Genomic DNA, 22,005 nt, shown 5'->3' with positions numbered 1-22,005 from the left:
GGGACTTAAGAGGGATCATCGCGGAGTCTGCTGTTTCCAAGGGGAAGCCAGTTCTCCTCAGAAGAGGATGGGAGGAGAGACGGCGGCTTCTTTGGGTATGGCAACCTCAGACTCCTGGAATGTTCCCGCTTCCTCTGTTTGCAAGGTGGGGGCAGGGCAGAAAGAGCTACTGCTCTCAGGGTGGGGGTGGGGGAATAAGGGAGGGTGAGGGAATGTGTCAAGTCAGCTCCGAGGTTAGGAGTAGATCAGACAATGCAAAGAAAGGAATTGGCGGTATTGGGGTAAGGAGAGGGGCCGAGGGAATGTAGCCAAGCCAGAGAGTGTGGGGCAGATGCCAACTTGGCTAGCATATGAGACCTGGGAAGGTGGGATGCCCCTGGGTAAGGGGTTCGGGATGCCTGATAAGGGTGGGAGTGGTGCCCTGGTGGAATGCCATGCACAGGATGAGTAGGTGCTTACAAAGCAAGAGCCCAGACCCAAGGAATGACATTACAGCGGAGTTGCTACTGGGGAATTATGGGGGTGGGGGCTACAGAGACAGGCTCCTACTCAGCTATCCATACCCTTCCTCTTCTAGCATCCTTGCGGCCTTAACCTCTACCTGAGCCATACCTCATCCTCTCATCAGGATCTCCGCTACTCTCCATAGCTAGTCAGCACTGCTGGTCCTGGGGACAGGGAGTGAGCACCCCCTTCACACGTGTGCGCATGAGCTTACACGTGCACATGTGTGCACTGTGTGGGCGTGCACACACACACACACACACACACACACGCACACGCACACGGTAGACACAACACAAATACACAGGGCCATGTCTCCAGGACCCCAGAGCACAGGCTATATACTATCCTCGGCATCCAGGGCCCAGCCGGCACCTGAAGCTGGGGATGGGCGTGAAGACCAGGCCGTGGCCAAACGCCTCGGCCTTCCTCTCTTGGGCCCCAGAAAGAGGGGCTAGGGAAGGGGTGGCTTTTCTCCACTCCAGGCACTGCCTTAAAGAAAACGGAGGGCTGCACCCACCTGGCGGCCTCTGGAGGGAGCTGCCCCTCTGGCTCTAGAGCTTTCCCCCACTTCTTTAGTATCAGCAAATCAGGAAAGAAAGAGGCAAAGCAGGGAAATGGCTCCCAGAGCTCCCACCCCCAAGCTGGACTCGTGGGGGTGGGGCTGGTACTTCCTAGAAATAGGGCCCAGTAGAGTTCCGGTACCCCTCCCTGGCTGAGCCTTCAGGGTTCTCCCCTCACCCATGGCAGGGGTCCAGGCTGGGCATTGTGCATAAAGTGGTGGGGGCATGATGGGAACCCAGGCCTTGGCGCTTGGGGCTCCTCCGGCCCCACTCAGGCTTTGAGCTGGTGCCACTGCGCCACAGGCTGCCGGGGGCGAGCGATCATGTCCTTCCAGTGCTTGACTTCACCTGGGCCGCTTTTCCACGACAGGTAGATCTGGGAAGAGAGGATCCATTATGGCAGGCTCTGAGGCTTGGGCCCTGTCCCACAGGAACAGCCTGTCCCGCAGAGGCTGCCCCTTTCCCTCCTTGCCAGCCTGACCTAGTTTCCTGCCTGCGCTACCCCTCAGGGGCCTGGGCACGCCTGGCCCTTTGACATCAGACTGCAACCTGTTTTGCAGTGAAGGTCAGGACACAGGCAGTTGGCTTGGGTGACCTTCCCTGCCCTAGGAGGGGGCACCGTTGTTACTCTCTCTCATCTCCTGGCATTTCCTGCTGCCACCCACCCCAAGGCTTTGTCCTAGGGACTCGACATCCAGAGGTTGATGTATCTTTGCAAACCTGAGCAGACCACGTGATTAGCCCAAGTTTTCAGATGGGAAAATTAAGGTACAGAGTTAAGAGTCTTAACTTCTTCAGCTGGAGTTTAAATGTTCAAAATGGCGTAAGGCAGGTCTTAGGGGTTCTAGACGACCAATCAATCCTGCTTAGGCTCATGTCAGGATTCCATAGCATTGCATGACTAACCTAGACCCCTCCTCCCCGCCCCCCGCCAAGTGTGTTCAGCTGAGCCCGGCCTGGACACTGATGGGAAAAGTCAATAGTGCTGCAGGATCTCTGCCAGGGCCCCTTAAGTCCATCGAGATGACAACTTAGAAGGTGAGCAACTGTCACAGGTCAAAGAACCTGGGCAGGGGGCCTGGACAGCGGAGTACAATGTGCTAGCTAGTACTGGACCCTCAGAGGTGGGACATTAGTGGAAGAATTGGCCAAAGGCAAAGGAAGTCTGGTGGGGTCACAGCAAGGCCCTACATCAGTTCCTTAAGCTGTGACGGATACAGTGTGAGGGGCTGGCAATTGAGGACACTGGGCGAGAGGGATATGGGTACTCCATACTGTCTTTGCTACTTTTCTGTCAACTTAAAATTATTCACCAGGTTTAGTGTCTCATACCTAAAACCCTCACACTGAGACAGGAGGATTACTATGAGCATGAGGCTAGCCTGGAGGTACTTAGTGAGTTTGAGGCCAGCCTAGGCTACAAAGTAAGACTCTGTCAAAACAAACAATAAAACCACTAAAACAAAAATGCACGGGGCAGAGTATCCTGCCAGGCTCAGGCCCCTCGCCTTATAGACATTGGAGATGGCATACATCTGCCCTCACGAGACTGAGTTCTCAGTCAGTCCCCTGTCTCTGAGGCTCACTCTTCAGAGAGACGACTCCTCTTCACTACCCCCTCACCACCACCACCACCAACACAAGGCCACAGACAAGAGCTCCTGGGCCCCTGCTTGCATTTGCGACTTCAGCCTAGCATGACAGCAGAGCCTGGAGCAAGGGCAGAACCCCAGCCTCTAGGAGCTGAGCTGGGGCTGTGACTCAGAACGTCCTTCCTTGGCTTTCTAAACTAGTGGCCAAAGCAAGAACAAAACCACTTTTGACTTTGTAGGCCACCAAAGGTAGGTCTATTAAAGGAGCTAAATTAAAAGTATTCCCCCTAAGGAATACCTAATTCTACAAGACTGGGCTATGTTAGGGGTTAGAGAGGCCTCTGAAGACTCAGCGGGCTCTGCACTAAGCATACACTCTAGCTGCGGTACCTGTACCCATAGGTCGACAGAGTGATACTCCCAGGGCCAGCTTTCTTCCTACAAGGCTAGATGCTTTCCTCTTCCCAACAGCTGGGTCCTCCCTTCCATCATCTGCGGGATGTCTCCAGATTGGCCCCTTCCCTTCATAAGCCAGGCCATCCTTCTCCAAACATGGCCATTGTGGGGTTTGAATAAGAATATCCCCCATAGGCTCATTCTATTTAATGTTTGGTCCCTAGCTGGCAGAACTGTTTGGGGAGGACTAGGAGGTGTGGCCTTGCTGGAGGAGGTGTGGCCTTGCTGGAGGAGGTGTGTCATTGGGGGTGGTCTAGAAAGTCCATGCCATTCCCAGTTAGCTCGCTCTCTCTCTCTCTCTCTCTCTCTCTCTCTCTCTCTCTCTCTCTCTCTCTCTCTCTCTCTGCCTTATGGGTCAGATGTGAGCTCTCAACTACTGCACCAATGCCTTGCCTATCTGCTGCCATGTTCCCTGCCATGATGGTCATGAATTCAGCCTCTGAAACTGTAAGCCAGCCCCAATTAAATGCCTAAGTTATTATTTTATATTTTATTAACCATAAGTTCCCTTGGTCATGGTGCTTTTTCACAGCCATGGAGAGGTAGCCAAGACAGTCATATCTCCAGGGACCTGTGTTTTCCACTCCCTCCTTCCCTCTTCTCTGATTACTGGTTCTCCGCACTATTCCTGGGCAAACTTCTGAGACTTGGCCAGGGCTCAGTCAGTAGAGTGCTTGCCCAGCACACATGAAGCCCCAGATTCAATCCCCTGCACTGCACAGAGTGGGTACCACGGCACTCACCTATAATCCCAGTGTTTGGGAGGTAGAAGAAGCAGGGCCAGAAACTCAAGCAGGGTCAGAAACTCAGCAATATAATGAGTCTGAGGCCAGCCTGAGCATGGCGGCACAAGGCATTAATCCCCGCACTAGGGAAGCAGAGACAGGTGAAGTCCTTGAGTTCAAGACCAGCCTGGTCTACACAGTGAGTTCTATATCTGCCAGGGATATATAGGGAGACTGTCTCAAAACAAAACAAATGGCCAAAACAAAGCAGCAGAAAGCAAACTTATGTTACTGAATAGGTGACCACATGTACCATGGGTAGGGACATTTCCAAACTAACTTCTATTACAACTGAAGCTATACGTGTGCTCCAAGTGCCAGGCTGAGCATCTCATTACACCCTTACCAAATGCTCCCACTACACTGTGTAGCTAGGACTTCCCTGCTCTGGTGTTGAGCAGAGAAAATGAGCCTCAAAGAGGTGATAGCTGCTAAGGGGGAGTTTCAGGGCATAGGTATAGGTCAGTGGCAGTGTATGGCTGGGTTCTATTCCAAAGGCCACAAAACAAATGAACAGCAACAAAACCAGAACCAGGCAGACTTTTGTGCCCACACTTCCAACACTGAATCATAAACACAGAAACATGCTTTTCAAAGTGGAAAAGTGGAGGGATTATGTCGCAGAATTGTGTTGCAGAAAAATTCAAATCAGCTCTGGGTCTAGCTTCTTGCTCAACATTCAGTTAGAGGTCACCTTTGCTGGGTGGTGGTGGTGCACACCTTTAATCTCAGCACTCGGGAGGCAGAGACAGGTGGATCTCTGTGAGTCTGAGGCCAGCCTGGTCTACAGAGTGAGTTCCAGGGCTACACAGAGAAACCTTGTCTTGGGGGAAAACAAGAGCCACCTTCATCCAGAGTCTCCATCCATCTCAGGTAATTCCCACCTGACTTTGGGGAGCTCTGAAGAGCTGGCATTGCTTCATTTTACAGACAAGAACACAGAAGCTCAGAGAGGACAAGTGACTTACTCCAGGCCACATTAGAGTGCAAATCTGCTAGGAGCTGAAGTCAGGTCTTTGGTTTCTGGCTAGGGCTCCCATGAGCACGGTTGAACCAGTCTGAGAGCCCATCCAGAAAACCTTTGGGGAACTCAAGGCATTTTCCCATTCCTTCTTTCCCTGTCTGACTGGCTCTTTCCTGGTGTCCAGGCCTCTGCTTATCCTTGGCCCCTGCTGCCTCTTAAAGACAAACCCTTGTGCACCTGGCTATGCATCCCACCCAGTCCTACCTTGCCAATGACATCATTGCGGCTGAGCTTGTCTTTATCCATGACAGTGATAATGATGGTGGTCTCCCTCAGCTTCTCCGTGGGGATGTCAAAGGCGAAAGACTCATTGAAGATGGGGTTCAGATTCCTCTTCTTTGTTACCGTCTTCTTTTTCTCTACCCGCTTGTCTTTATACATCAGCCACACCTTCACGTAGGGGTCTAGGGGGGCAGTAGAGGAAGGGTCAGAGGGGCAGAGTTTGTGTGTCGGGAGGACTCAAGTATCTTCATGTCTTTCTAGGTGCAGAAACTTAAGCGGGAGCTGGCTACATGCTTTCTAAGAGGGTGACAAGGCCAGGCCAGTGCAAGAACAAGAGAGATTAGGGATAATCAGCAGGAGGCAGAACCCAACATGACCCTGGACACTGCCCTAATGTTCTTATACTAACACTCCACCGAATCTGCCTAAGGTCACATGCGAGTAGCACTGGAGTTAGGATTGGGGTCTCCCCACCACACTGTTGCCTTTCTTCCTGATCCAGGGAGGCCTGGTTGCCAAGACGACAGAGTCCTCACAGCTCTAGTCAGAGGGGCTGGGACTGGTCGAGGCCAGGGTTGGAGCCCCAATACACTTATATCCTCCATATCCAAAGTGACCCTCCGCATCCCCTGCCCATCCTGTTGTGATGAGGCTCAGCACCTGATGTGCCCCCGATGTCCATGGCTTTGAGGTTGCGAGCTTTGATGATGTTCACGATGATGGAGTTGGCAGAGGGGTTGTAGCAGAGAGACAAGAGCAGCTCCCCTCGGCTCCCCTGTAGGGCAACAGAAGGGGTGAGGCTGGGTCACAGGGAGGGGGATGCTCCCTTTGATCTCCCTGCAGGGACGATAGGTGTGGGAACTAGAAGGGAAGGTGTGGCTGGAGAGCTGGAGGTCCCTTCTGCCCTGCCCCGGGTAGTGCCAGTCCCTCTGCCTGTCACGGCTATGCCATCTTCTCTCCTCTAGCAGGTCTGTGCTTACCCAGGGCTCCCAGTTGCATGAGCAGAGCCCTGGGCTCACTGCACAGCTCAGATAATTTGCCCCAGCATCTAAACCCCAGCATTCCAGCCACAGGCAGGAGCAAGTTCTCCTGGGGCTGCCATCAGTTCTCCACTCTGAGTCCTATTGGCACCCTAAGGTCGAGGACCTTCTGCCAGCCCTGACCACATTGCTCCGGTTAGAGGACTGGAGGGCCTTACACTCCCATCGCTGCATGGCTTCAGATCCTTCCAGAAGGTCTGCATCTGGGTCAGGTCCACCTTGTTGAGAGGGATGGACACCTCCCCAATGGGGTCATTGCGGCTGAAACGGTCATAGTCCAGGACCTGGAGGTAGAGGACCCTCTGCACCACTTTCTCATAGGGAAAACCTGGGTAGGGGCAGATAAGCAAGGTGAGGAGGGTTATTACAGCAACCAGAAAAGAAATTAGGATGGAGGGAAGGGAGGGGTGGGGAGAGGGAAAAAGGAAGGAAGGAAGGAAGGGAGGGAGGGAGGAAGGGAGGGAGGGAGGGAGGGAGGGAGGGAGGGACGGAGGGAGGGAGGGAGGGAGGGAGGAAGAAAGGAAGGAAAGAAAGAATGAAGGAAGGAAGGGAGGGAGGGAGGGAGGGAAGGAGGGAGGGAGGGAGGGAGGGAGGGAGGGAGGGAGCAATGGGAGAGAGAAGGAAGGCAGGCCTTGTGACTGGGAATGGCCCTGTGTCCTCTGTCAGAGCCTAGGCCAGGGGGCCACAGCTTACTGCAGTAGCACTTTCTGAAGTGCCAGAAAGAACTTAGTCTCGTGTGATCCAACAGATGGGGAAACAGGCTCAGATGGTTGACATGACAGTCCCAGGAACAACAATAAGACCACAGTTATTAATGTGCTCACTGCTTGTTTGTCCATTTCTAGTCTAGGCAGTGGCCCCCTTGCTCTCTGGATCAAGTCCAGGCAAGTGGCGAAGCCTGGCCTAGGAAGACTGGGGACAGGGAAACCAGAAAGGTACCCGCGAGAACAGACTGCTTCCGGGAAGCTTTCTCCTTCACTTCCCCCTAGGCATAAACCTGTTTCTCTGCTTCTCCTCCTAAACAGATCCCATATTGAGTACTCAAACTACCAGTAACTCTTCCCAGCAGTCATGAGAACGTCCAAACTGCCCTTCCTGCTCCCAAGCTTCTTCCCATGGTTCATTCTCAACACTGTGGCCAGATTGATTTTTTTTAAAAATAGACAATATCCCACAGCCTGCTCCTTTTAGCATTCCAGTGTACCCAAAAGGTGCCTAGTCCTTCCAAAGTGTGGCCCCAGTGACTTCTCACTGTGAGCTGGTACCCACTCTTTCCTCTGTGCCCAGGCTCTATCCCTACAGACTTTCCCCTGATCCCTTGAAATCCTGGCTCTGCCTGCATCAGGACTAACCCACAAGCCCCCACTATACCTGCTCCAGCCAATTCCCAACTTTTACATCTAGGTTCTCTTTCCTGATATCACAGATGGGTGGACAGTTCTGTTACTACACACCCTGTGTCCTCAGCCATGAGAGATAAAGAGTGGTTTTGGGAGCAAGGGGCACATTCAGGTCAATGCCTCTTGGAGTCAGAGGGAATGGCTCCAAGATCTTGCTTGTCTCCCATGGTGGGAAGGAGTCAAAGGCCAACAACAGACCATATCTTCAACAAGCCATTATCAGCACCTTCTGGATATCAGGATCTGCTCTAGGTGCTTTGAAAAGTTACTAATTTGTTTAATTATAATTATTACCTCTTTTATAGCTGAAGACACCAAAGGTTGGGTGGGATCTTGCTTAATGTCACACAGCTAGTAAATGAGAAAGCCGAGATTCTATCTCAGATATCCCAGAGCAAGGATCCGATGGAGATGAAGATGAGGATGAAGGGGAAAGTCCCAGAAGGTTCTGGCACTTCCACTAGATGCACAAAGGCCCTTCGCATGGTTGCTCCAGGGCAATAAACCTCTGAATGCCACAAGCTGGGACTCTAGCCTGAACTAGTCTCCTTCCTCAGTCTATGGCTTGTACGTTGACATTTCTCACCTCCTGGGACCAATCTCAGCTAGAAGCAAAATGCATTGGGTTAATCGGGCCTGTGTGTGCATGGAATTAGTGTGTGCATGCATCTTATATGCATGTGTGTACACCTGCCTGTGTGTGCTTGTACACGTGTACCTGCAGGCATGGGTTGGTTCATGTTTCTTGCCTGCAGCCACATGTGTGGAATGGGATTCGCCGGGAGGGGGGCAAGAGGCATGCTGGGAGTGGCACCAGCCTCACCTTCAAAGAGGAAGGTCTCGTTCCAGTGTGGATTCAGGTTCTTCCGCTTCACCTTGGTCTCCAGTTTGTGCTTCTTGTCGGGTAGCAGGTAGATCTTGACAAAGGGGTCACTGGTGCCACTGAAATCCTTGGCTGGCAGCTCCTGGGCCTTCATGACTTTCACGGTGAGTGTAGACTCCTGGAAGTTGTAGCCGACGCTGAACTGGATGCGACCCAGGTTTTCTCGGCTGCAGCCCTCATGGGCCTCATCCTCCTCAGAGCCTGGGGAGAGCTGCAGTGGAAAAAGATGGCAGGTTGGTGGGGAGTCTGTCTCCACCAGGCTCCTGGGCAGAAGGACAGGGCCCATGATAGCAGGACAAGCCAACTTCTCCTGGTCACAACGTGGCTGGGTACAGTAGTGGTTCACCACAGTCACAGCCAGTGGAGGATGTTCTGGCTCTGAGAGCCTGGACTTAACTACAAAGGGAGCGGGTAACAGGGCTAGAATGATTCTGCCTCCTGGACCCCATAGCTGTAAGCAGAAGGCCCAAATTCCCACCTCCCCTTGAAGCCATAAGTCTGCTCAGTTCCAAGAGCCACCCTGAGCCGTCCTGGCCTCCCTCCCCTCCTGTTCCAGCCCTACGGACTCGTGGGAGGCATCCCAGCTCTTACAAAGGAGGCTCTCTGGGGGCTATGGATGATGTAGTTTACAAGATAGTGTTGAGGAGGAGGATGGATGCTGAGAGGCTTGCCAGGCTGTCCCCAGGGAGTCTGACTGAACGAGGCTGGGGTCCCTGGGAACCGAGGTTGTTCCTCCAGGCGATGCCTGTTTCCAGTCCCCACTTCTCAGCATAGAGGATGGGCAGTAGTAGGTAGTCACAAGGAGAGACTGGGCACCATATTTTCATCTTAACAGGGAAAGGGGTGAGGAAAGCAGCTGGGATCTCCCAGTCAGATTACTGCTCACAGAAATAACGGGAGGCCTTGAGGCTCTACCTGCCTAGTCAGGGCTTGCTCCCTGTGTCTTCGAGTCCACATCTCCTTTGGCGATAGATAGAGTCAAGAAATGGGTCCCAGGGAATTGCAGATGGGACAAAACGGTAGGCTTTTGCCTTCTCCCCACATTCCCTCAGAAAATCTCTGGGCCCCTCAGGCTTCCTGGAGTGACAGCCCCAGCTTCTCAACACAGAATATCACAGGTGACATAAGGCAGAGAGAGGCACCTACCATGGTGAAGACACATCACCTTCTTACTGCTGGACCAGGCGGCTGTCACCCGCCTCTTGCTGAGGAGGCTCTGGCTCAAAGAGGTCAAGTCACATGTCCAAGTTTATACAGCAGTAAGGACCCTCCCTCTCTGATGTCATGCCCCGATCTTTCTACCAAGCATGCCCAGGCCCCAAGCCATAGGAAGGTACTCCCTGCAGCCTCTGAAAGCAAAGGCCTTCCTGCACCAAGGAGAAGTGTCCAAGTCACACTGATAATGGCAAATACTGCACACAGGCCAGTCACCCACCTCAGGCCAACCCTACGGCTGTATGTCACCCACTTGGCATCCTTTGTGCCATACTATATCTTAAGGCAGGCACTAGTATGTTCAAAGTTTGACTTGGAGCACAGAGATACTAGGCCACTCACCTCAAGCCCCCTGATTGACTGGCCCGTCAGAACTTGAAACCAGGTTTGTGGCCAGCAATGGTGGGTGCTGGCTCCTGCCTGAACTTAGAACCATAGTTTGAATCTGACCTCTGGCTCCACCTAGTGGCTGAGGAAGAATTGCACCAAACCTTTTTTTTTTTAATTATATTTTTAATTTTTTATGTCTGTGTGAGCCTGGGGTTCACATAACATCTTTTCTATGTTGAAAAGACGGTCTTGAGCTTCTGATCCACCTGCCTCTGTCATATGACTTCTGTGACATGTGCCACCCCACCATCAAACAGTGTTTCGTGCATGTTAGGCGAGCACGCTACCACCTGAGCTACATGCCTGGCCCACTGCTGAGGCTCCTGTTCACCCCCTCACACACAACTGATCTCACTGCCCACAGGCTCTCTCCCAGGCCCACGCTGGATGTGGCTTTCCATGCAGAGCCCTCTACCTCTGCTTTTCCCTCGGCCCACAGCAGTCCCTCCCCCTTCCCCTGAACTTCACTTTCCGAACCTGCAGGCTGGGAATCATGGAACTTAGACTGAGGGTGACCAGGCACAGGGTACAAGTAGGCAGAGTCAGCCCAGACTACTCGAACACCAACTCCCTCTCATCTTATGAAGGCATCTTAGGTCACCATTTCCCCTTCAATCCGCGGAAGCCTGGACTGTCTGGGTGGACTTTATTTTTGAAAGGGGCAGAGCTTCTGTACCCAGTTGCTTAGCTTTCTCAAGGCCCAGTCTTGAGCCCTAGTGAACAAGTTATTTCCATGGCAACCAAGCTGCCAAATTTCCCCCTCCCCTGCCCCAAACCTCTGTCCCAAAAGTAACCCTTAAAAGAAATCAAGCTAGCCTGTGCCAGGTCCCATGTTCCCCAGTGGGGATGGTTCTGTCCCTCTCTAGGTATCTGACTCCCGGTTCTCAGATTCTGCAGCCTGGGGTCTGGAGAAGACCACGGGGTGAGGACATATTCTGTCCTGCTTATCTTTACTGTCATTGTTAACATCAGTGACCTCGCCCTGGCAGAGCGCTGGGCAACTGCCCTCCCACCTCTGGGCATCTGTGGAGTATATGGGAGGGACACCGGCTTGTACTTCCTTTCACTGCTTGAGTCTGCCAGCCTCTCCCTGAGGGCACAAAGGGGCCAGCCAGCTGGCTGGGAAAGGGCTGTCCCTTCTGGGAACCTGACTACCAGGAAACAGCACCAATTAAGGGGCTGTGAGAGCAGGCAGGTTGGTCTGTGGTAACGGGCTGCACAGAGCAGAAGACAACCAGTCTGTACAAAGTTAGAGATAGGAAGTCACAAAGGGCCAGGCCAAAGGAAACGCAGACTCGGGCTCCACCTCAGGCCTGATGCTTGGAAACCAGAATCCTTGCCCAGGTGACTTGTGTGACTCTGTGTGCATATTGCTACTTGAAGACGGGTCAGACTGGCAGGAAATGGTGGGTCTGGGTGGGTAGGGGTGGCTAGAACCCTGCCTCCACAGGAAGGGAGTCTAGGAGCCCTCTTACATCCAGTAGAAAGAGAAGGTGCTGGGTTCCCACCACAACCCTCTCTAAGCCTTGGAGGCACTTCTGGTCCACCAGATCTCAACTGGTTCTTGTCTGCTAACTTGCTAGGCCTGTCCTTGGGTCTCCCTCTAGGGATTAACCCAGCGTCTCTCTGGAAAGTACAAGTAGCTGTGACGTATTGTTACCACCAGGGGGTGCCATGAGAACTGCAGCCCCAGCTTTGGAAAACAACCTAGACAGGGACCATAGGCCTGATGGCAACAAAGAACAACTGAGGTCACTGGTGGGCTACAAGACAGTCACCCCTGGGAGCACCGCCTTACGTCTCTACCCAAGGGAATGCCATTGGAGGGAAGGGACACCTGCCTCAGATCACTGCCGGACAGCCTATCCTCCCAGGATGTAAACGTCCTGTATGCATAGGTTTCCTAGTCTTTTCCTCACTTCAGAAAAGGATCAAAGGGAGACAAATGAGGCAACGGAGGCATAGAAAGGCATTTTGATGGAAGAGATGGGAAGAGAAACCAGGCCTCATCCGGTCAGCATACAGTGAACGGCCATTGTGCTGGAACTGAGTATGTAAGTCTCTGACTGAGTTGCCTACTTCTGCCCCACTCCCAGCCCGTCCCCAACCCTTCTCACCATGAGCATCTCGCTGGTCAGGGAGTTGACGAGGTCCGAGACAGAGGAACGGGGCTCCGTTCTGCGGTCAGACTCATCGTGAGGTGTCTGGCCAGGCACTGGGGCTGTGTTCACAGCCTTCCCTCCTGCAGGCAACCTAAAGGTTGGGGGCGGGGGAAGGGAGATTTCCAATGAGCATGGCCTGCAGGTTGGTTTGGGTTGGACTCCATGGGCCTGGGTGGTCACAGGATCTTCTCTGAGAACTCAGCCCTTGTCACCTCCTGTGAGTCAGCAGGAGTGAAACCCCGGTTCACAGAAAGCCTGGTTTCCCTGAAGACCTGCGCTCAGGGCTCATCTTCCTGAGCCTCTGCCTCAGGTGATTGGCTGAGTTGCCCTGTGGGGGCTGTTTAGGGGGAGCCTTCATTCTTCCTGTAACCCCCCCACAAGACCCTCAGCTCTGGCTTACATGGCTATTCTCTGAACTCCCCTGCTCGGCAGACGCCTGTTCCACCCAGTCTGCAAAGGGGGAGGCGCCAGGTGGCCTGTCCAGGTGTCTCTCCACGTCATTGCCCTCTGCAAACACTCCACAGCCTCTCTCCCAGAGCCCCACCTGTGTTTGCTCAGCCTTGGCAGAGCCAAGATGTTCTTCACCCTGTAGCCAAGGTGAGGCTGGGACCACTGTCCGCACGGCTCTGTCTGGCAGTGTCTGCTATAACAGCAGTGATCTTTTGCTGTCTCATGCAGGACTAGTCACGTGCCTGGAATCTGTACATTTGCCATGGGGCCAGTGTGAAGGAGTACTGTGTGTGTGTCCGTATGTGTATAATATGCACACGTATGTGCATGTATGTGGAGGCCTTGACTGTCATTCCTCAGCTGCTGTCTCCCTTGTTTTAGATACAAAGTCTCTCATTGGTCTGTAGCTTGCAAAGTCTGGCTAGCCAGGGAGCCCCAGGAACCTGCCTGACACAGGGATTACAGGCCCACCATGCCCTGCTTTACTTTTGACGTAGGTTCTAGGGGCTCGGTCCTCATGCTTGTGTGGCAAGTCTCTCACTTACTGAGCTATCGCTCCCGTCCTGAGCATGAAAGTTTAAATCTGATTTAATTCAAGCTCTTTTACGGCTGAAGGTGTAGCTGGATGGTAAAGTGCTTGCTTAGCCAACATTAATCAAGACCTTAGATTCTGTTTCTAACATGACACAAAAGAAACACACAGTGCCCATTCAGCTTGAGTAGCCATCTATGCCCATTCAGATTGAATAACCGTTTTTGGGTAGGCACGTGATAACCTCATGCGCCCCTGTCCCCACCGTGCTCCCCACTCACACACACATTTGATAAGACTCTTACCCTGAGTCAGAGAAAGACAGGCCACCACCTAGCAGGCAACCATGTCTACACCTAGTGCCATGCTGGTCCAGGGGGCTGGGATCTCTGGTTTAACAGCCAGATGATGAGCTCAGGCTCCATTCAGCTGGGACTTAGGAAGGGACAACTAAGACCCTGCCCAGGGACCAGGCTGGAATGTCTCATGAGAAGGAAGAGGTAGGGACAGGCTGTGAGGAAGTGATGGCATAGGGCTTGGGGCAGGCTAAAATTAAACAGCTTTGAGAGCACAGAGCCACACAGACTGGATACAAGCCACATCCCCTGGCACAGACCAGCTTGAAGTACACGGGCGGCCACAGCAGGCAGATACAGACATGCTCAGAATATGCCAGGCCCTGGGGGAAGACACCAGGATCCAACAGCAGGGCGTGCACACACAGACACACGTACATACACATAAAAATTCACACAAGCCCAACAGACACCTAGAGCAACAGGGAGAAGACGGGCACTGGCAGGACAGCCAGAGCCTCTGTGGTGACACACAGCTGGAGGCACACTTAGATTTCCACAAGGGGAGACCCAGCCATGCGAAAGTGTGTGTGTGGATCGGAACAAAAGAGAAGCGGGAAAGGCAGGGACAGCGGGTCATCAGGTGCACTATCTACCTGCCGTGAGACCCTGGCCTCGCTCTGTAACAGCACCGCACGCCCGCCCACCTGCCTGCCCTCTCCCTGGACACCCTAGAGGTGTGGACACACCAGTGCACGGAGTGGCAGGCACACACGGGGTCCCCCCCCACACAACCACACACACGCACATGGACATGTGCTCACACAGACAGGCACAGGGAGGAAGAGGAGACTGAAATAGCTGGAGAGGTAAAGTCAGGTTAAAAATAGAGCGGGAGAGGAGAGAGCGTGAGATTGACTGCTGAAGGTATGAGAAAGTCGGAGTTATTTTGGCCACACCACAGCGTCAGCACAGCTGCAGAGCAGCCTGGGAAAAGATGGTCAGCACCCCTGAAGCTGTCGGAGGTCACAGGACAGAGAGATAGGCATAGGGAGAGGCATAGGGAGAGGCCGAGGGGCTGGTCACTGGCCCGGGGACACCCCTGTGAGGAGCAGATGGAGGAAGGAGATAGAGAGAAAGACAGAGAAGGAGAGCAGAGGCTAAGAAAGGTTAGTCAGACGTGTTGAGAGGCTGCTGGGTGGACAAGGGAACGAGGAGGAGCGTGGCGGCCGACAGGAGAGGCAGAGAGGAGGCGGGGGACACACAGAGGCGGAAGAAACATGGTGGCTTCGGAGGAGGCGAGCAATGGTGGTGGCCTGGTCCACTCTGCCCCCCACTCGGGGTGGGGGTGGGGCCACGGTGGAAACCATTTGGATCCCAAGGAGCAAAGGTGAAATGCTGGAAGGATGGCTGAGCACGCAGTGGGTGGCGTGTGAGCATGAGTGGGACAGACACAGCAAGGGTCTCCAGCCCCACCCCACTCCTTCGCTCAAGGGTACCTTGAGGGATATGCTGAGGCCCAGGGCTTGGGGGATCCTGGAAGGGAGCCTTCTGGAGCACCAAGAATTGTTGGGTGGGTTGGAGGCAGACTGTTCCTCGCAACCCCTGCAGCCTGTTGGATACCCACATTCCTTGCCTGGAGTGGCTTCTCCCCACAGAGCTCTGTCTCACAGGACCCTGTTGCTTAACAGACCAAGGCGGCTGAGACTTCCTTCCAACAGCAGCCATGACACCTGGTCAAGAGGTCAGCTGGGGTGGAGAGGGCATGCTTTAGAGGATGGGACAGATGGGCCAGCCTGTGGCTGTAAGGCCCAAAGGTCAAATGGGTGGGTCCCTAAGGTGCTACAGTCTGACGGATGTAGCAGTATGCCAAGCTATGGGGGAGGGGCACTGATAGGGAGGAATCATTTGCGTCTGCAGCCCCTCGAAGCTGCCCACCACTTGGAGACACCCCAAGAGCTGTGAGAAATGAGTTTTGAATATGGGAGGGCGTGAACAGGTGGGGATGGCATGTGTCCACTCGGAAAGTGAGGCCAGGTGGTGGGGAGGGCCCAAGGCCGGCCTCCACCTCCACACCCCTTTCCTAGGCAGGCAGAGGACAAGCTGATGTCATGATCAGAAGGGATGGGTAACTAAAATATGGAGACCTGAGTGGCGAGGAGGTATAAATAGGCTGTTGGGTGAAAATGGAGCCGGTTAATTAACACATGGGTGATGTGAAATCTCGTTTCCAGCCTGCATCTGCTCCCTCACACTTCACACCCCCCCCCCGCCGCGAGCCCTCCCTGGCAAAGGGCTTGGGTACTTAGCAGGCTTTCAGAGGGCTCCAGTCCCCCCCGCCCCGCATCCTCTTGTTCCTGGCCCCACCCCTCTCCTCGGGGTCCTCTGGCCTGCTTGGTGCCCATCTTTGAGACCCTGTGGCTTCTGTCAGACCCAGGTGGGTAGGGGGTAGCTGACTCTGCTGCTCCCCCAGTCCGTGCTTCACATGCATGGGGCTCAGGGACTGACGCCAGCTGTGCCACCAAGTGAAAGGACAGGTCTCTCTCTCCCCTCCTACTCTCTAGGGACATCTGACCCACTAGACATGCAACACGGAGTCTGGGTGGGAAGGGAAGAGAGGGCTGGTCTCCAGAAGCCACTGTGAGACAGCCAGTCAGCCGTCACATACAGCCTGAATCCCCTTCCCTAAGTTACACGCCCCTGGCAGCAGCCTGGGGCAGTCCCTTCCTGTCCCCAACAGCCTCTAATGAGCATCAGGCTTGCCAGTCTAAATCTGATCTCTGTCCAGCTCACAGGGTCTGACAAGAGCCCCAGTCCATGGGTCCATTTTCTCATTAGAAGCTTCATGTGTCCCACAGAGGTCACCCTGCTCAATCCTTCATTTGACAGAGGCAGAGGCTGAAGCCTAGGCAGGGTCTCTGACTTGTCTGAGGTCACAGAGTGAGGCTCTGGCTAAACCAATGCTGGCCCACGTGCCCTCCCATAGACCATTGGTTCTCATGGGAAGCAGAGCTGGGCACAAGCAGATGTGAATCCAGCCTAAGGCCACATCAAGGGAACAAGTAGGTAAGGACTCCACCTTTAGGAGTGCTAAGAAACCCTGCAACCTGCGACCCTCCCTTTACTTATGAGGCAGTGCCCACCCACTCCTCGACACAGAGGACAGCAGGAGATGCTTTCCTGAACTGCAGGTGGTGAAGGCTAGGAGGTATAGCCTGTACTGCAGCCACCTGACTATTGCTGGTCTTCACAGGGAGCCTGGCAGAACCAGACCTTGCTGTAAATAACTGGTCCCACTTTCCATTCCTGGAAGCTGTGCTCAGGGGTCACCCTTCTGGTTCCTTCTGGTCACCAGGCCTCTCCCATTGTTCCTCACTTCAGACCCTCCCCACCAGGGGCTCCTCTTCCATGGCTGAGCAGCACAACAGGCCCTACAGGCCAGAGGGAGGTTGAGGTGGAGAGGATGAGGAAGAACAGGCTTGTGCCATTCCCCAGCATCCCCCCTCACTCAACAACCACCAGAGAAACAAGGATTTCTGGATTGGGGAGGGGGGTAGAGATGAAAGATGGAGGGGCGGCATAGGGAGGCAAGCAGGGAGATGGGGCCCAGGAGGCTGGGCTTGCTCCAGGCCAGGATAAGCATGCCGGGGAGCAGGCTTGATCCAGAATGGTCCCAGGATGGTCCCTTCATCGACCCAAGGGACACCACTGAAGTGGTCAGGGAACAGAACACCAGCAGGAGGACTTCTCCTCCCATCTGCTGAAGACACCACCACCTCGTCCAGCAGTCGGGGCCAGGTGAGGCGGGTGGCCTCTCCATGCCTCCTTCTCTGCCGCTGCTGCCGCCACCGCAGACCTCTCCCGTGCTCGTACCTCTTGTCCCCCTGAGCGTTCTGGTTCTGCTGGGTTCCTGGGTTTTGCAGGTCAGGGATATTGGCAAAGTCATCCTGTTCCGAAAGCCCTAATACCAGGGATAGCACCACCATCCGGCCTTCCCTGCCCAGGATGGGCAGCCCAGCAGCCGGGGTGGAAGGAGGCGGCCCCATTGGCAGAGGCAAGGGTGAGGGGAGGAGAGAGACAGAAACAAAGAGAGAGAGGAGAAAAGCGTAAGAAACTGGCCCTGGAGAAAGAAACCAATCTTCAGAACTGTAAATGGTTGGAGAACCGGGTGGGGGGGCGAGGGGAGGGTCCAACTGGCCTTGAGCCAAGAGCTCTCAGGTAACTGGTTAACATGGGAAAGGGGCTAGGCACAGGCCTCAGGAAAGGACTTAGGTATCTGGGATAGTCCCCAGGGAACACAAAGGCTGGAGAGTGGAGCAGACTCCACTCTCATGTCCCTGGGACATGGTATCCCCAACTGAAGTCACTCTGATTGTCTGTTCCCTGGGGAGAAGGGAGAGGCTCTCTCAATATCTTGTACAGGGCATGCTCCCTGGAGGTTTGGGCCACAGGGGAAGCACTAGAGAAAAATCTGACACCCAATGGGCATTGTACACTGTGCTCAGGGATGCCCTTCATAGATCTCAGGGTCATGGTCACCAAGATGTCCTTGAAGCCAGCTAAGCAGCTTCTTCCAGGCTTCCAGATATACAGCCCATCATTAGGAGAATTCCAATTCTGTCCCTTCTGGGATCCTAGGCATAGTGGGACTTCTCTCTTATCCACGTCCCCAGAGAGTCAGAGAATGACCGGAGGCCTCCAGGACCTGTTCAATGGAGGCCTTTCTGAGGAGAAGCAGTTCAGAGGACATCAGGGAAAAAAGGTGGAAAGTCCAGAAATGTGGCGGTGCCTGGGCATGCTTTGGCAGGGCTGCAGGGAGCCTGTGTCTGCAGTGGAGACACTGCTCTGAGGGAAGGTAGCCAAAGCAGAGTGCTGGGCAGGTATCAACAGGATGAGAGGGACTTGGAGAGGATGTGTGGGCAGCAGCTCGGTGTCTGAGGTCACACAACTCGAGTGTGGAGACCTCTCCAGGGAACCACTGTGTGGAGCTTTGCTGGTGTCACAGGCACTTCCTGAAAGGAAATGCAAATTCTGGTGGCTGGTCTCCCTGAAAGCCATCGAAGTCTGAGTTGGCAGGAGCTCTGTAGAGCTTGAGAGAACCTCCGTAGAGCCCAACGGAACGAAGAGTTGAAGGATTTTCTGACGGGGCAGGCATGAAAGCATGCCTCAAGAACGGCCAAGGGAAAGACAGCGAGACTGACAGAATGTTCCAGAAGTGGGTGGATCTTAGGTCAGGAATCTATCACTTCAGGCACTGATTGAAAGCAAGAGCTTCTGTGATTAATCCCCAGGGAGACTGTCGAAATGGGAACCCAGGCCAGACATAGCGTCTGGGGTATGCGGGCATAAGAGTTGTGGAAAATGAGAGCCCCCCGCCCCCACCCGGGTCTGAGTGAGGGGAGGAAGCTAAGCACGGAGGTGCTCTTCTTCAGAGTCTTTATCTTGTCAGCCACACCAAGCTGACACTTGTGCTGGCCTCTAACTTTGGGGGCTCAGCTCTCCCCTTCCCTCCAGCCAGATCTTGGCTTCTTTTGTTCCTGACTATCGCTATTGTCTGAGTTGGTAAAATTCCATTTGGCTGTTCAGGAGCTAGTTGAGCTGGGGGAAGGCGAACCCAATGAAAACACGTGGTTTTTTCCCCAGTTAATGCATTTTTCAGATACTGCTTTTGGTCGTCTTTAAAACGGAGCTGTTCCTCTGCATAAATACGCAGATTGTCATTCTCTGCAGCTTCGTAGGCCACGAGGGCAAGGACGAGGAGCGGAGCTGGACTTGGGGGAGACACACTGGTCTGGTTGGAAGGGGCTGAGTGTATCAAGTGGAAAAGATGCACCCTGCAAGTGAGGGAGGGCAAGTTTCTGCAGGGCCTGGGTGGATGATGGGGCCTCTATGTTTGGGGTGAAGAATCTCAGCAATACAGCAGCTAAACTGCAAGGCAGGGGTCGGCACACCTCAGCCTGTCAATGCTTCTGTACAGTCCACAAGCTAGGAACAGTTTCTGTAATCTAAAAACATTAGGCGGAGGGGGGAGGGTGCCTTATGTGGTAGAGACTGCATGTGTCCTGCAAAGTTGAAAGTATCCGGCTTTTACAGGGGTAGCCTTGGGAAGAATGGCTGGTGGGCCATGGTACAGGCCTCTTGCAAGCAGGTGTGGGCACCTAGTTCTGTTGGAGGGACTTTCCAAGGGTGGCTCTTGTCTGAGCTGGAAGCTCTGGCTGGGCTCTCAGATGGGGATAGAACATGTTTGGAGAAACTTGCTTGCCTTCTAGAAGCCCTGTGTCTTTCTGGTGAGCTTGGCTTGGCCTTCTCTTCTTCCTCCCAGACTTACTGGTGTGGCTCTATACCTAAGAGGCCTTCTAGGGAAGACCTGGGTGACAGGAATGATCCCCTCATGGCTGGAACAAAGCCACACCTCTCATGACTACCCCTGCGAGGGTGGGTGGTGGGGCAAGTGTCAGGGAAGCAGCTAAGGTCAGCTCTGGATAGCATGGTGTTTCTTTTCCAAGCTGGGTCCTTGAGAGAAATACCATACTTGGCATCTTTGGGGCATGGCTCAGATTTGTCCTGGGGGAGGGGTCATTATGATAGGACTGCCATCAGGAATGGATGGACAGGGAGGTGATGGGGCGGGGGTGGGGCAGGGGTGGGAGGATGCATGGGGCAGAAAGGTCAACAGAGTCTAGTTACAGACAGGAGGGGCATTGCAGGGAGGACTGCCGACTCTGGAGATTCGGTGACAGGGATGGCTTGGGGAGGGGGAGGCGGAAAGGGCAGAGTGAGGCATGGCTGGTGCGGTGACAGAGCAAGAGCAGCTGGGGACTGTTGGTGGGGTGGGAGGGGCAGTCTCAGGACCTCCAGAGGGTCTTAATTATGTGTTCTCACTAACTTTAGAGGGGGGCTTCTCTTCTCAAGCCTCAGGAGCAGTTGGAGAGTTCTAGGGTCCTGAGAGTTCTGGGGGCTCTGATACAAATCCTTTCATGGTGGCGCTCCAGATATCAGCCACAAAAGTCTGGGGAGGGGGGACCCCTAAAACCTGCCAGCCACACTGTGGGAATATGTGCGTTCCCATATGGAGGAACAAGAGTGTCCTGCTCCAACTGTTCCCAAGGAGATTTGGAGGGGAAAAGGCCGGGTTGGGGAGGTGGGGAGCTGGCCCACTCAAGGGGAGGACTTACAGGAAGGATTTCATGTCCAAGCCTCGGTTTCGAATCTGCCCCACCACGTGGGTCCCAGCTGCCTGGGTTGGAACGAGGCTGCGGCCCCCCAGCTGCCCGCGGTACTTGGAGCCGGCCGAGGTGCCCTGCCGAGCCTGACCCCGGCCATAGGCCCGGGGGTTGGAGCCCGGTCCTGAGGCCGCATGGGCCTGCAACTGGCCCAGGCTCTGGCTGGTAGTAGGCTGGCTGGGCTGCCGGCCCCGCTGGTTCTGGCTCAGCGGCTTGCTGCAGGCTCCTGCTGCCGCATCAGTGTTGCGGTGGTCGCTGGCACTTTCGGCTCTCCCGTGGAGCTGGGGATAGACTCAAGGGTAGTGGCCGTGGACAGGGTGGAGTCCTCGAAACTTGGGGCGGGTGGAGGAGAGGAGAGAAAGGAGAAGCAGGTGAAGGGATCACAGTGGAAGAGAAAGAAGCCGAGGGCCAGGGCTGGGAGGCCCCAGTGCAGGGCACGCTCGGCAGGACCTCGCCAGGCCTCCATCGGAGTTGTCACTGCTGCAGTCGCTGCTTACCACCTCACCCACCCTGAGGTCCCAGGCTGGCCCCACCCCGCCCACCTTTGGACATAGCTCGCTGGTTCCCCAGTACCTGTCTGGGCCAACCTCTCTGCCGGTCTGCGTGGGCCACAGGAGCTGTGGCAGCTGCGTGGTGAAGGCAGGTCCCCAGGGCCCTATGACTGTCTGTCATGTTGGGAATGGGAGGGGCTGGGAGCTGCCGCCCACCCCTCTGCCATCTCACTAGGGGGACACTAGGAACAGCTGCCTGTGTGTTCTAGGTACTACTGTCCTTTGGAGACAGAAAGAAATCCAGGCCAGCACAGAGCTGGCCTAGTAATGGCTGAGGAGGCAGGGCAGCCATTCCTCATGCTTTGTTAGAGGAAAAGAAGGCAGACTCACATATAGAAGCCTGCCCTGTGGCCAGAGCAGAGCTACTGGTCCAGCCGCACCCTAATTCTGACCGACAGTGAGCCATCTTGCTTGTTACATCTAAGAGGATGTCTGTGCAATCGCCCACCAGCATCTCTAAACAGGCTGGGTGAAGCAGGGCAGGAATAGACAGGAAAACAGAGCCTGGCTGTGAGAGGCGGTGTAGAGCCAGAGAGACCTGAGTTCAAAGCTCACCTCTGCCACTTACTAACTGGCAAACTTTGAATGAGCTTTTATACCTCTCTGGGCCCTGGTTTCTCTGCTGTAGACAAGTGTACAAAAGAGCCTGTCAATGGTCTTTTTCAGAGCCGAGGTCAGGGCTGCAACACTAACTGCTACCATGCCAGGGCTTGGGGG

At 54.5% G+C, this 22,005-nt stretch overlaps 1 protein-coding gene across 1 annotated transcript; it reads right to left on the bottom strand.

Annotated features, from left to right (window-relative positions):
- Positions 1-903: 903 nt before the first annotated feature.
- Syt7 (synaptotagmin 7) lies at positions 904-21,203 on the bottom strand. Its single transcript, XM_038343489.1, is given in 10 exon segments — positions 904-1,443; positions 5,129-5,328; positions 5,807-5,921; positions 6,345-6,514; positions 8,410-8,680; positions 12,192-12,327; positions 20,690-20,739; positions 20,741-20,788; positions 20,791-20,961; positions 20,964-21,203. Coding segments are annotated over 10 exon segments (1,506 nt in total). The 3' UTR covers positions 904-1,338.
- Between the last annotated feature and the right edge of the window lie 802 nt (positions 21,204-22,005).

This window comes from Arvicola amphibius, chromosome 1 (genome assembly GCF_903992535.2).
Source record: "Arvicola amphibius chromosome 1, mArvAmp1.2, whole genome shotgun sequence".
NCBI classification, from domain to species: Eukaryota; Metazoa; Chordata; class Mammalia; order Rodentia; family Cricetidae; genus Arvicola; species Arvicola amphibius.
The sequence above is the reverse complement of the archived record's forward strand: the minus strand, read 5'-3'. Positions and strand labels throughout refer to the sequence as shown.